A 16,032-nucleotide genomic window follows, 5' to 3' on the forward strand; every position below is an offset into this window, starting at 1 on the left:
CACTTTGTTTTGAGCTTTTAGCTGACTCAAAAACTAGAGCAGCATTTCTTTCCTCATTTTTAGATGTCTTCTAGGGCACCTACTTCCTACTTCTACAAAGTGTGGGGGCACAATCAACCTAACAAAGTACCATCAGTGTAATCTGTGTTTTCTGCCTCTCTACCAGTCACCTGATGGAGCTGCCATTTCCCAGGTCTCTTAAACAGCATGCTCTCCAAATTTGGAGGTGTCCCAGCATTGTATCACATGTCTTAAACAATTCAATCCCACCCTTGGGGGAACATAAGGTGTTAAAGAAACCATACAGGAATGAATGCTGTCTAATTCTGTTGGATGCGTCACTACCATCCACAATTGCTAAACATTCTAGATCTTGAAGAAACCAGAATTGGTACTTCTAGAAAAGATTATTTTAACATTTAACAGCTTGGGACATCATAAGCTTGCAAAGTCCTGGAATGAATATTCCATTTTTAAAATTTACTTTTCTAACTTATTAAATTCTTACTTTAAGTACTTATTTCTAACCCTAGAAGGTCAATTTTATTATTTCCTGCCTAGATTTAATATTCCCTTGCTGAATCTTTTGAATGTTTATCATAAAGAATTGTCCTTCTGAAAACGTATCATGTGGGGATGTAACTATGGATTTGGCACTTCCAGTTCTTTATGTTAATGTCATTTTTGCTACTTCAGTAGTAATTGCATGTACCTGTAAATAGACAGTAATGTACAGTCACTATTCTTGTTTCACAGGTTCAGAACATGTCCCAGTCTATTGAAGTCTTAAACTTGAGAACACAGAGAGATTTCCAATATGTTCTAAAAATGGAAACCCAAATGAAAGGGCTGAAGGCCAAGTTTCGGCAGATTGAAGATGACCGAAAGACACTAATGACCAAGCATTTCCAAGTAGGTTTGACTTCTGCAATCTTGTCAATCCAAATCAGACACTGAGGGCAATCAATAGGCAGCGTGGCAATCAGCTAGAAATAACTGTGCATGGGCCCACATGTGCAAGGTTAAAGACTCACTGAGGACATCAGTCATCTCTCCACTAAAACTGACCATTAGCTGGTAGGAACACTTAGAATACTTGCTATAAAAAGAGCCTAATCCTCCTTGAGTTTGATGGAGTCTCTGGATAGATGTATAGGCAGTTCAATGTCTAAAACGAGGGAAAATCTCAAGGGAAAGTAATAACTAAATTTATCAAAGACTTTTCTGATGACTTAATGCCCTAATATGAGGAGATATACAGAGAACATAAATTATTAACAGAGGTAACAGTATCATTATTAAGATCATGCAAAAATAAAAAGGGAGCGGTTTCCTAATTGTACAGAAAGTCTTTTCTTATTTTTGGCATTATCCGGAAACACTGAAAATAGAGAAATCATGTTTTTAAGCATGCCATGTGGACTTTGAGTACCTACATAGGATGCTGCCATCAATTTTCAAAATCTGACTATGATACTATCATTTGAACTTCTATTAAAAAGAAATTATCTGCCTCCAAAGGGATAGCACATCATCTATAAAACATACCGTGGTTTTATAAACATAATGGTTTGTTTTCCATCCCTTCTCTAGTGAGTGAGATTCATTGCTGATGGTGATGGAGTGGGCCTGGACTTAAGCATCGGAAGTGCTTTTCACACAGAATGGTGAGGGCAGGGAGCCAGGCAGGGACAGGTAACAGGACCCGCATAACACATTTTGATATGGCAGATGTTTTCATGGCTATATAGTTTTCTTCAGGGGTGCTCAGGAGGCTGAGTAGAGATGTACAGAAAGCAGTTTTTGCACTGAACTAGTTTGAAAGTTTTACTAGAGAGGGGCACCTGGGTGGTTCAGCCAACTAAGTGTCTGACTTCAGCTCGAGTCACAATTTTGCCATTTGTGAGTTCAAGCTCCGCATCTGGCTCTATGACGACAGCTCAGAGCCTGGGGCTTGCATTGGATTCTTCCTATCCCTCTCTCTAACCATCACCCACTCATTTTCTGTCTATCTCTCAAAAATAAATAATAAACAAAGTTTTACCAGAGAGGTACAGCAGCAGGAAGAGAGGGGTAAGAAAATTGAGGGTGCTGACAAGAGATGAGGCTAAAGTTTAAACTGAAGAGCAAAGCCAGAAGGTTATTAGAATTAGAGCAAGGCTTAGCAGATACAATAAATGTAAATATAATTGGAAATGAAAGAATGAGTGAACTGGAGGAGTACAGAATTTATGGGGGAATAGTAAACAGCAAAAAAATATATAAGGCTGAGGAGCAAACGAGTTAATGTTACCCAGTATTTGTTGAGCATGTACTGTGTGCAAGGTAGTACTGGGTCCCCTGATGGATAGATAAGGATCTCTCTTCCATGAAAGACAACTAAAACAAAGCATATGAAATTGACAGCAAATTGAAGCATAAACATTATTTAGCATCACAAACCAAAGAGAAATGTTAAGTTTATTTAGAGACAATACGGGGAAAAGTTATAAAATTTGGCAACTTTCAAGAACCCCCCAACACACACAGCAAGCAAACAAACACTTGAATCACAGAGGATATGGAGAAAACCAGAAGATCGGAAGATTCTCAGTGTTCAGGGTTAGGGTGTAGACTGGTGGAGTAACATGAGCCCAATGCCAAAGCCATCACTGAGGCAGGAAATGGTGAGCTGGCACTGCCAGCACAGGGGGAACACTCCCAGAAAGGAAGAAGGACAGAAGGAGAGGTGCTCAGGGTGTCTGGCGCAGAGTGAAAATGATTCAGGCTCAGATGGACAATGCAGAACTCTGCGATGCCAAGGGACAGTTTGAGGATGCCAGGCCTGGCAGGGCGGGAAACATGTGATCAAACATGCACATCTGCAGGACTCTTGAAGAATACTGAAGCAAAACAATACAAAGCTGAGAGAAAGTCAAGGAAATAATTTGCTTTTTCTATAAGTTTGCCTAGTACCAGCCAGGCTGCCAATAAGAAAACTTAGTTTTCAGGAAGTACTATATGACGTAATGATTTTGGTTTTACTAGTTCATGTAATCCAAGTAGATATGGAAGTTATAGTAAAAATCCAAATAGCAGTATTATTTTTCTGAAGAATTATATTCAACATACAGTGTGAAAACTCTAATTATATAATAACATTCTCTCAACAATTTAATTCTCTCAACAATACTATAGAGTAGGCCCTAAATTTACCTCCATCATTCAGATGAAGAAACTGATGAAATTTATTCAGCCTTTTATATCTAATGTCCATCAAAACCACAAAGTCCATCTCTAGAGGTAAAGCTACTCACACTGCATTGCCTCTCCAAGTAAACTATAGATGAAATTTAATAATAATGACATGCTCAAAATGTTTGCTGAATTTATATATTCGCTGAGTCTGCCCACTTACCTCTCTAGTCAGATTTATATATCCAGTCAGATTCAGCACTATGTGCTGAGGTGCCATATAACTTTCCACTTTAACATCTAGGAATCCTGTTAGATGGAAGAAAATTCTCCTCTTGTAAACTATTTTCAACTCATCAAAAATACTACGTAGATTTTGTCTTTGAGAGAGAGAGTGCATGAGTGCGAGGGGGCACACAAGCGGGAGGGGACAAAGAGGGAGACACAGAATCAGGAGCAGCCTCTAGGCTCTGAACTATCACCACAGAGCCCAATGTGGAACTCAAACTCGTGAACTGGGAGATCATGACCTGAGCCGAAGTTGGACCCTTAACCGACTGAGCCACCCAGGTGCCCCAAGAGAGAGGGAATCTTAACGCAGGCTCCACGCTCAGTGTAGAGCCCAATGTGGGGCTTGATCCCACCAGTCTGGAATGATACCTGAGCTGAGCTTAAATCAAGTTTCTGACACTCAACTGACTAAGCCATCCAGGTAACCTTCTATTAAGATGGAAATCTTATTCTAGTTATCATACTTGAGACTATCATTCTTGTATGAAGACATCATGATTGGGCAAGATAGTCTAGCTACAACCTTTGCTGTAAGAGCAACATAGTAGAAACTGAAATTCTAGAAGAAATTAATAAGAAAAGATCTGTGCTATCCTATTTTAACCTTTAAAGTATCTGATATGTATATTGGTTAAACTTTCCATTATTCCCTGACTAGTATCCAGTGTTTCCAAACTGATTACCAATAATCATATTAAGAGCTTCTGAAAAGATCCAAAAAAAATGTAATTACCTAGTTTTGTTTTGTTTTTAGTTGGAGGGGGGAGGTCACCAAAATTGTGACACTGAATTGCTCTCTTGTCAGTATTCCCATATTGTAACATAAAACTCTTCCACAGTAACTGTTGCTGTAATATGCAGCAAATGCTACCAACAGAACTTTTATTAAAATCATAATAAAGCAATTGTGATTTCCTTTTGGGATGCCACAGGGTGTTCAAACTAATAAGTTTCTTTCAAAATGGGCCACCAAAATGAGTAAAGCTATGCAATTCCACCTTTTTACTGTGATATTTATGAATCTTTCTCACTATCAAGACTCTATCCCCTCCCACTCAACATGGACATATAGACAAAGTCAAAAAAACCTGAGCTGACAGAACAAGTGGGAATTTCCCCCACAAGAAACATAAGCCCATAAATCAGGGCAGCAATGGGAGCTCCTGCTATTTTAATGCATTTATAGTAATAACATCTTCCAAATGTCATTTTAAAATGCAATTTTCAGCTCCTTAAATTAGTGTACAGCATGGTTTCTGACAGCACCTATGGATTATTCTCAAATGATCATCACAGTGACAGCTTTTTCCACAAATGAGATCTGTAAAAAAAAAAAAAAAAAAAAAAAAAAAAAACCTCAAAACTGAATCATACTCATGAAATATTTTCACTGATTACCACTAAAATGAAGGAAAAGAAAAGGTAACACACCTCAAACTTGAAAGTAAAAACTGCAGGTGGTTCTTAGTTCCATGATGCTAGAAATAGAGACCCCATATTGCAAAATATGTGTCTTGTTCTCCAGAGGAAAATCAACACTGCAGTTTCCAACAACTCTGTACAACTAGGTCCTTTGTTACATGAACTGTGAGCACTTTGGTCTCTGAAAGAGTTAAGAGAGCTAATTCACTACCTGGGTAAGCAACTCTGCCTTACTCAAAGAGCTCTAAATTATCTATGCTAAGGCAAATGGAGTCAGAGTATGGGTAATAATTCAAAATGGTAAACAGCAACATGCATTTCTTTGAGATTTGAGAAGCTTTGCATGATTTATTATGCTTGTTGAACTTACCTTCCTAATGATTTACTAATATGGATATTAAAAAGCGTGAGGAATCCCTGAGTACTTGGGAAGGACAGAGTAGTGGAGAGCCATAGTTAGAACCATTCTAAGTATTACAGGGGCACCTGGGAGGCTCAGTCAGTTAAGTGTCTGACTTTGGCTCAGGTCATGATCTCACCAGTTGTGAGTTTGAGTCCTGTGTCAGCCCAGAGCCTGGAGCCTGTTTCAGATTCTGTGTTTCCCTCTCTCTCTGCCCCTCCTCTACTCTCTCTGTCTCTCAAAATGAAGACATAAAAAAAAATATTTTTAAAGTCTAAGTGTTACAGAAAAGCTGTTGTTCTAGGATCCAAAATTTCCTCCAAGTGCCCCCCCACAACATAGATAATTAGTTGTGAGTAATTAGAGTTGACATATATAGGATATTTGACCTATTTCTAGTAATTCATAATCAAAATATGGATCCTGATTTTATTTGCTAAATAAATACTGCACTGTTTGCTTTATAGCATGCTACCAGAAACTGAAATAACAAATAAACCCTTAAATGCTACCGCAAAAAGTTTTTGTAATTATGATAAGGATCAATTTAATAGAAAAGAATGTAACCATTTAAAGAGAGGTTCTCATACTAAGATAAATGGATTTACTACTAATGGATTATGGTAGCCACTTAAATTTTCACAGTACCTAACTTCAACCAAAAATCAGTATGAATTTTGGTATACTTTGATATACGAATATTGAATCATTATATTGCATACCTGAAACTAATATAATGTTACATCCTGAGTATACAATAAAATTCTTCAAATTTTCAAAGAAAATGTATTTTTGAATCTGTTTTTACTAATCTCCTTTAGGTATCACATTAGAAAGAACATAGCTGCTTGGTCTGTTTAAGTGACTCTCAGAAACCATTGGCTGCTTTTTGCAGGAGTTGAAAGAGAAGATGGATGAACTCCTGCCCTTGATCCCAGTGCTGGAACAGTACAAAACAGATGCCAAGTTAATCACCCAGTTTAAAGAGGAAATCCGGAATCTGTCTGCCGTCCTCACTGGGATTCAAGAGGAAATTGGTGCCTATGACTATGAGGAACTGCACCAAAGGGTGCTTAGCCTAGAAACCAGGCTTCGTGACTGCATGAAAAAGCTGAGTGAGTAGAACACTAAGTTGTGTTTTTAAGTGGTTTCAATGAAAACTGCATTTTTATGCTCTGTAAATAGTCATAATACCTAATTATAGGGAAACCAATGCCTACTTTCTAAGTGTAAAGTAGGTATTCATTAATGACTTAAGCATGCCTAAGTAATCAGTATTACTTGACTAACAGCTGGCTAATTTTTAGGGCATCCTGTTACCATTTGGTGACTTGGAATGATACAAACTATCCTACTAAGTACACTAATGGCAATAGGTTATTGCAGACAGATACTATGTGATGGTTAATCATTGCTTGGCTAGAGGGGAGGAGAGGCATTTTTGGTAGTGGACCAAGTTATAGGCTAGGAAAAATGTAGTTACCCTGAGACCAAATATGAAACAGCAGTGATTAAATCAAACAAGAACAATTCCTCTACTGTAGGGAGTGGCCATCAGTTGGCTGTTCTAATCCACCCAAGGCATAAAAAAGGAGACACCTACTCAAATACATAGTCACTACTCTGCAAGGGGCTAAGTATATGACATTAACTATGGACTCTAGTCCTTGACTCCTTATAGTTCAACCAGGTCTAAATATACAAACTCTTCTACTTTATTCATGAGGTAATTATTCAGCTGAAATCATCATGGGACTAGTCTCTAACTTAATGCAAAATAAAGATGTGTTCACAAATTGAATAAAGAGAAATTGTTAAGTCCATTTAGGAATAGTATTTGAGTTGCTGACATGAAGTAACACGACAAAGAGGGCAAGTCAATGACTACAGAAAAGTATTCTCCCAAGGGAAAATCTTTTCTGGAATAGAAAATGAACTATAGAGAGGACTAAAGAATTTTGAAAAGATCATCAATATCTAGGAAGGACAACTTCAGAGAATAAATGCAAACATTTAAAACTTGAATGGCTAACAAGTATTTTAAAGGCTATTTTACAAATGCAATTCAAATGGAAAAAGAGTGAATACATAAAAAGTTGCATTGAGTAGAGTTGAAAATGTGGAGAATCACCATATTAGAAGCCCCACTACCATAATCCCAGGGTTTCCAAGAGATTCCAACAAAATTACTCAGAAGGCAATTAACATAAACCCTAAAGCTAAACACAGAAACCTTCTGCTCCTTATCCTCATCAGTCAAGGCCCACACTTTTTCACCTTAACTAGTCTCCTAACAACCATGATACCAGTGGATTCCATGACTCCCGTTCTTGTATCCCTTCACCCATTGTCCATTGTTGCTAAATGGATTTTTTGAAGCATCAATCTGAAATTACCTTGCAGTGCTGGAAATCTCCGACTCCCTTACATCCTGTGATGTAGTCCACAGTTTACGCAGCCCTCCCTCCTTCTCCCACCTTACATCCTGCCGCTGCTTTTCCTCTCACACGCTACATCCTAGTCATGTGTTCTCGACTTTATCATATTAATGAGATGCTGTCCCTTCTCCTGAACATTTTGTCACCTGTTTATCCTTTCTGTGTCAACACACTTGCCACATGAGACAAACTCCCGTTCCTTCTCAGGTCTCAGTTTAAATGTCATGTCTTGCCACACCCCTTCACTGCTCTCCCTATGTGTACTATGAGCCCCAGCAAGGTGCTCTCAAACCGATATGTCACCAATGATTGGACTTTTCATGCTTCATTGTCACTGCATGTGTAATTGGATGGCTATCTTGCTAGATTTTGTTCCATGGGAACAAGAACAGTGTCTGTGATACTCCCTCTAAATCTCGTATTCCCAAATGCCTCGAAAACTGCCTAGCAAAGAAAATTTACTCAATACTTGCTGAATAAATTCTATAAGGAGTCAGAGTGACAATTCACAAATTTCAACAGAGTAAATATTAGCTATTTCAAGTCTTATTTGAAAAAAATTTAAAAAAAGCTTTCTTAGCAACATATTTGAATCAGATGGCACAAAACTGAGGAAGACTAGGCAAAGGAAAAGTTAAGTATATGATGTATCACTTAAGTATTTCCTTATGTGCTGCTTCCTTATAATTAATGTTATAAAATTTATTACTAATATACAATAGGTAAATATTACTGACATAAGTAAATTCTGTTGTTACAGATTTTTTAATGTTTACTTATTTATTTTGGGAGGGGGAGAGGTGGGGAGGAAGGAGGGGGAGAGGGAGGGAGAGAAGGAGGGAAGGAGGGAGAGGGAGGGAGAATCCCAAGCAGGTTCCACATTGTCAGCACATAGCTGGAGGGAGGGCTCAAAGTCAAACTGTGAGATCATGACCTGAGCTAAAATCAAGCTGGACACTTATCCAACTGAGTCACCCAGGCACCCCAAGTTACATCTTATTTTGAAAGCAAGAAATACCTTTAGTCCAATGCACATATTACATAGATTGCCAGACAAAGTCTTCACAAAACCAGATAAGAAGAAAATCTCAAGCCAAGACTTGAGTCCCTTCAATAAGCTTCAAAAGTTACTTTGGGGGTTACAAAAAAAATCCAGATACATTTTTATTTGCTCATAAAACATTTGATTAACAATTTTCGGTAAATGACAGTGCACAGGATTGGTCTCTGTCGGGCTTTGACTTGCTTTGAAAGAGGTCTGGCTGTTACAGATGAATCGCTCCAGAGCCTGAGAATATCAATTAACCTGGTTGTTCCTAGCATCTCACAATAAACCGAAGCCAGAGGCTTTGTACACAGACGCCACTTATCTGCTAAGTACACACGCAGCTGGCTAAAGGAAGGACAGGCAGTAGAATAGTTCCAGCTAGTAGGGGCATCAGTTAAGCGACCAACTTTGGCTCAGGTCATGATCTCCCATTTCGGGAGTTTGAGCCCCACTTCAGGCTCTTCACAGCCAGCAAAGGGCCTGGAGCCCATTTGGGATTCTGTGTCTCCCTCTCTCTCTGCTCCTCCCTGGCTCATGTTCTGTCTCTCTTTCCTTCAAAAATAAACAAACATTAACAAAGAAAGAAAACGAAATAGTTCTACCTAGTAAACACCTTGAAAACCTTAGGATGTTCCAGGCAGGTTTTTGAGGGACTGGCATTGAAAATTCTTGGAATTTGCTCAGTTTTTGAAAGGAATTTCACTTCTAACATATATTCTGAGTTAACTCTGCTAGAAATAATGTCTACCACTGTTAGGAAATGAAATCTACACACCTCTCAGCTTTTTCATAATCCTATTTTTTTTTTTTAGTCCACATATAACTCCCCTGCGCACAGTCTCCTTCAATATTGAATACCTATTTGAGAAAAATGGCTTTAATTTAAGTGGACACAAATTCATCCTATTCCTCCTTACTGAAACATAGATGATGTCTCCATGGTATCCTTAAGCTTTAGGACTGCAATCCACAATATACATATATATTTTAACATCTAAGGTTCTTTTAATTAATTTTCCTTCATAAACAACAAAGTATGAAAGAATGTGATTGTCAAATTAACTGCATTAACTAGTTAATACTTCATTTTAACTAAACAAAAACAAAATTTAGCAACTAATACAAATATTAGACAGCAATAAACAGTATTCAACTTTCTCAATTCATGAAATGGTTGCTATTTGAATTGATATGTCCCTACAAGAGACTGAAAGTAATTCTCACATGTTATAAACTCTTTCCTGGATTATTAGCAGCCCTCAGATCCCTGTTTACCTAGTAGGGAGGCCAGTGCCTCAAATAATTACTCTAACTCATTTATGCTTTTTGTCCCAAGAACTGGGTACTTTTCTCCATCATACCATTTTTATGTTACATAAGCAAACCTACCTACTGAGAGTCTCCTAAACAAAGAGGATATTTATCAACTGGGTCATAATTGTTAACTAAAAAGTAAAAGAACATGTTCAGACAAAGACAGTCAGCCCTAATGCCATGAAGCATCAAGTCACATGGTCTTTGAAAAAAATAAAGGAATCTTCATATTGTCCCAGTTTGAAAGGAAGTATCTGAAACATCTTTCCAGAAAAAAAAAAACACAAACACATGACCATGAATGGTGTCTTAAGTTATCGTTTGATTAATTTATTAGTATTTATATTTCCTGGGAAATAATAAAGACTGGATCAAATGATCTCTGAGAATCCTTTTAATGCCATGCCTATTAATTTATAAGTAAATGCCCAATTATCAAAAATCAGAACACATGGACTCAGAAAACAGGTATTAATCAACATCAGGACCATTAACAAAAATGTAGAGAAAAAAACATCAGGGGTTCAATGTTCCAAAAGCATCTAAAACCAGTTGCTATGCTATTTGGATCTACAGTGGGACACTAGATAATTGGAGTATCCTCAATGCAGTGACAGGAGCGAGAAGGCTCATCCATCAATGGCACCTCCACGCTTCACAAAAGCCTTTTCGACACAAACAACTAATTAGCAGAGGGCAGAAATGGACTGGGGAAAGAATAAAATTGCAACAATGACGAATGCATTTCCTCTCACCTTTGCAATGAATTTGCTTTTAGGGAAGATGTCACACTGTATATCACATAGATTTTAAGACACTAAAAAACGAGCTAGCCTCATTGCCTGCAAGGTCTAAGTTATTCTCAAATAGTAAATAAGGCGCTGAAGGAATCACAAGTCATTGAGAGCACCAGGACATCATTCAACTTATTCCTACTAGAGAATTAAAGTTTTGGAGAAAATAGAAATTGGGGAGGGGTGGGGGGAAGCTTCAAGAGTAATGCACACTCTAATGGCCTGAATGAAGCACAGTAATGCTCTTTCCTAAGCGCTTAATTTTCTCCTATGAGAGACTGAATGAAATCCCCCGTGCTTAATTAAGTATCTCATTCTTAGACATGCAAAATATAATTACATGCATGTGAGAATCTGATGGAAAAAGCACAGTTAAGGCTCTCACACACCCTGAGATCATCAATAGATGTTTGATGTGCATTATAATCAGGCTTCCCAGTCCTCCGCCCCCCTGCTCCCTCACATCGGTTCTATTTTAGGGCAATGGTGTGGTGCCATCTCGTGAAGCACAGGATCCCTTCTTTCTGTTAACAGTTTTGAGGCTTCGCGTTCAACCCATAGCACTCAAAACTTTAGGTCACATGTAATGACATCTGGGTTACTCTCTTAACTATATTTATGCCAAATTCAATTTCAAAAGGTAAAACCATATTGTTTATGCGTCAATAGTCTTATTTGCTCATTCAACAAATACCTATGGACTCTCCAATATGTTCTGCCACTTTGGGAGGTGTTTGGTGATACAAAGATGAGAGGCAGACTGTCCCCCTCCACCGTCAAGAAGCCTGCCTTCTGGTGGAGACAGGGAGCACACAAGTAGCTCTCCACCGCGCTATGGAGAGCCTACCGCGTGACCAGCAGTGGGGCCAGCGGTCTTAAACTGCTGCAAGAACTCTGGGTCAGGCAATACTCCTGGCAATTCATGCTCAGTTTAAATTAATTTACCAAAAGTACATGTTAGAGGCAACATATTTAAATCCAAGCCCTTCTGAGTTCAAAGGCAGATTTCCCCCCCTAGATTTCTTTCTTTCTTGCTGCAGAAAGGAGCCAGAGAGTCATTTTTCATTCTTCCCTAAACCTCACCCACGTGCACTCAATCATTCCTCTTCCCCATCAATCTCTCAAAACCACCTCCTTCCTGCTTCCTCACTGCTACCACCCTAATTCAGACCCGCATTCATCACTCTCTCATCGAGGTCTGCAATGGCGTCCTAGCCACTCCCCTTTTCCTGGAGTCCTTCCGTCTCCACCACAGTAGGTGTTCAGAGTAGCCCTTTCCAAATGCAAATCTCGTCATATTACACCTATGTTTAAATGATTTTCTTTAAAAATTAACTCCAAATCGCTTTTCATGGTCTGTCCTGATGACATAGCTTCTACCTAAATCTCCAGCCCTTTTCTCACAAGTTCTCCCCATGTTCTCACTATAAGTTTTAACCATCCCATGGGGCGCCTGGGTAGCTCAGTCGGTTGGGCCTCCGACTTCAGCTCAGGTCAGATCTCACGTTTGTGGGTTCGAGCCCCGCGTCAGGCTCTGTGCTGACAGCTAGCTCAGAGCCTGGAGCCTGCTTCCAGTTCTGTGCCTCCTTCTCTCTCTGCCCCTCCCCCTCTCGTGCTCTGTCTGTCTCTGTATCAAAAATAAATAAAACATTAAAATTTTTTTTAATAAAAGAAAATTTAAAAAAAAGTTTTAACCATCCCAATCCTTCAGTTCCTTGGTCATGCTTGCTTTCTTACCTGAACGTGGACCTTCTTCTCCCCTTTCATAGAATACTCTTCCACCTTACCTATCCAAATTCTAGTATTTTTCATTGTACACGAGACACCCACTTTTCAATGGGGCCCTCTCCAACTGCTCCTTTTCGTGGCCGAACGCCCCTAGTATGGTCTCCCACATTCCCCTGTCCAACTTCTCATGAAACGTGGCACATTTTTTCACAAAATTTCCATTTGCTTTTTTTTTTTTTTTTTTTTTTTTTTTTTTTTTTTTTTAAACTTTACCCCCTTTAAGGCAAGTTGTCCTTTCTCTGAGACGTCAGGGGCCATCTAGGTCTTATTCCAGCTGAATTCCTATAAACTATCATAAAACACCTGAACATAGTGGGTAAAAATTAGTGTCTACAGAGGGTTTGGGAGCAAACAAAAAGCTTTATGTTACTTTCAAGAAATAAATCTATATATGTCAAATATAAAATATTTTATCTTTTACAAAACCAAAACTCTTTTGGGAAAAAAAGACACCAAAAGTACAGCTTTTTTCACCTTTGTTTCTGTTGCCATCTATTCTTTCTTCAAAGGCAATGCAACATTTCACTCTCAAACACATGATACTGGGTTCTACCTAACACTTAAAACAAACGAAAATCTCAGTGAAAGCAGGAATTAACAGAAAATCTCAGTGAAATATCAGTGACAGCAGGAATTAACAGAAAATTCAAACTGTATGCCTACACTGGAGATATAAATTGGAAATTTAATAGGGGAACTTAAAAATAACCCCGTGGATTAAACTGAAGAGATCTTCAAATGCGTCATTCACCAAGGTCAGCCCTACACTCCTTAAAATTCTAGACTGTGATATAGAATGCAATTGCTCCAGTGTCCATGTATTTGATGATGACTCATTCTTCCAGAATCCTGGGACCTAGTTAATTTAGTCCATTTTTGGGTAATAGGTATATTTTCCAATAAATTGATAATTTATCTTATTTTTTATGTCTTACATTTCCTAAATTATAACTAGATTATAAGACTTTCAAGGATATAAAAATTGTGGTTTCAGAGGTGAGCATGAATTGGCAAATTATTTGGGATTTCATAATACAATTCTCCATTCAATCTGAATGTTAAATAGGCTTCTCCTTAAACATATGTTCATAATATAAGCTCTATTCCACAAAAAGTTGACATGATTTTAAAAATAATTTTGTAAAACAAATCAAGAAAAATAAAATGGCCACTTTCCTCAACTACTTATTTAGTATGAGTATACAGAACCATACACATATATACAATGTCAATTATAATTAATAAATGTAAAACTTGACTCTGGAAAACTGCAAGTACTTAGAAATCTATTATTCTTGATCTTTTCTACTAGACACCACTGAAAATTCATTCTAATGCCCTATCTGATAATACATGGCTTATACCCATCATGATCACCACCTTTCTCTCCGCAGTATGAGAATAGGATTAAGTATGCAAATAAAAGTTTAAGTAACACAGATTTTACTATACTGAATTCACTATGTAAAGTAGGGACACACTTTTTTTTTTTTTTTTAACATTTATTTATTTTTGAGAAAGAGAAAGACAGGTTGCAAGCCAGGGAGGGGCAGAGAAAGAGGAAGACACAGAATCTGAAGCAGGCTCCAGGCTTTGAACTATCAACCCAGAACCCTACATGGGGCTCGAACCCACAAGCTCTGAGATCATGACCTGAACCAAAGTTCGACACTTAACCTACTGGGCCACCCAGACGCTGCAAAGCAGGGACAAACTTATTTTAAGTAGCTTTAACAGACAGACTTTAAAGATCAAATCCTATCTACAACTTGCTACATGAGTTCTCCAATGGCCTTAAGTAAAAGGCAACATTCTGTCATAAACATATTCACTACTCCATTTAAATTACTTATATGGGCATAGCCTTAGGATTTAAATCCAGAGACTGTCAGTCCAGGATATTACTAAATACAATTATAGATTAAAGAAAAACCAAAAGACAGATGGTTTTTACGCTCCATTGATCTAAGCAACAGATGTGGTGAATCCCAAATGATAGATTTCCCTGAGCTACTGATTGATAAATATGGCTTGTAACTGACTGCAAAAAGTTTAATGTCTACAAGTCATCAGAAAATAAAATGGTCACTTCCCTCATCTATCTAGATGTATATTTTCTGAACATACATAATAATATACATGCAATGTATTACAACATGCTAATATTTTCCCATGCCTCACCGTAGGTAGACAGAGGAGCATAGCAGGATAAAAATCAATGAAGCAAAACTCTTAACTTCCTTCTTTGCCATCCACTTTTGCAGGTACATTTGTCTTCCAGGCATTTGGGAAAATTATCCTTTCTGTCTGGCTTTATCCTCATAAAAATAGAGAATGAAATAAGAATGATTTATTTGAACAAAAACTAGTTTACAGGAGCCAAGAACTAGAAATGACTTCTATTGTTCACTTTATTTTTACAATTTCTGCACTCCATCAGAATCTGAAAATACCTCTGTTTACTTAATGCTAAGATCCATAAAATTACAACTAAAAAAGCAACCAATTGTTTATAAATTCCTGAACCTTTAATTTTAGATGGATTTTAGCTTGGAATCAAGTAACAATTTGGAAGATAAACTTCAACTGGAAAGAAATCAGTAATACTAAGAGCCCTGGGTTTTTTGTTTTTGTTTTTTGGCGATGATGGCAACAGCCATGATCACCCTGATGGTGTGCATGTGTTTTACCACAACCACAAATACTACCTTCTTCCCAGCAACATATAAAAGTTTGTTGAGTCCACATCCCCTCACAGTTCCCATAATTTAGTAACAAAATGGCAAACTTCAGAGCTTCCATTTTGGAGAGGAGGAAACCCCACCCCACAGAGTAAGTGCATTTATGCAATTTTACATGATGATTTAAGGTTGCAGCGCAGGCTCTCCCTCCAGTAGCACAGATACTAAAATGCTGCAGCTGAGATTAGGAACCGGATTTACTAACGCCCACCTCAGCATTCTAACCTGAATAAAATGTACTAAACAAACATTTCCCTGGAAAGTTTCTGGGAATTTGTGGAAGAAAAAAGACACCTCTCCCACTGCCCCCACCAGGAAAAAAAAAAAAAAAAAAGTATCAAAAGACAGAGCTTGGTTACTCCTGGTGCCTAAATAGATTAAACTACCATCTAATCATGGGGTTCATTTGTTTGTTCTCTTTTCCATCTCAGTTTCTCCCTCTCTACTAGATTATTCCTAAAGGCCAACAAACTTTTCTTAAACAGTAACATCAGTACAATAAAAAGTTCCCCTGGCCCAATATTTCTCTACTGACATCTCCCTGCTGCTTCTCCTTTGAGAATCTTCTATAGTACTACTTTGATTTACAGTCTTCAAAACCAACTGTGATCTAGCTTCTGTT

General features: G+C 38.0%; 1 protein-coding gene across 4 annotated transcripts in view; it reads left to right on the top strand.

Annotated features, from left to right (window-relative positions):
• Positions 1-16,032, top strand: part of OLFM3 (olfactomedin 3) — a 172,770-nt gene that overhangs the window by 144,533 nt on the left and 12,205 nt on the right. For all 4 annotated transcript variants that reach the window (XM_029949418.1, XM_029949419.1, XM_029949417.1 and 1 more), the window contains exons 3-4: positions 757-912; positions 6,183-6,402. In XM_029949418.1, the coding sequence (XP_029805278.1) occupies positions 757-912; positions 6,183-6,402 (376 nt within the window). The remainder of the gene's footprint in view (positions 1-756; positions 913-6,182; positions 6,403-16,032) is intronic.

The sequence above is a fragment of the Suricata suricatta genome, chromosome 8 (assembly GCF_006229205.1).
Source record: "Suricata suricatta isolate VVHF042 chromosome 8, meerkat_22Aug2017_6uvM2_HiC, whole genome shotgun sequence".
Lineage (NCBI taxonomy): Eukaryota > Metazoa > Chordata > Mammalia > Carnivora > Herpestidae > Suricata > Suricata suricatta.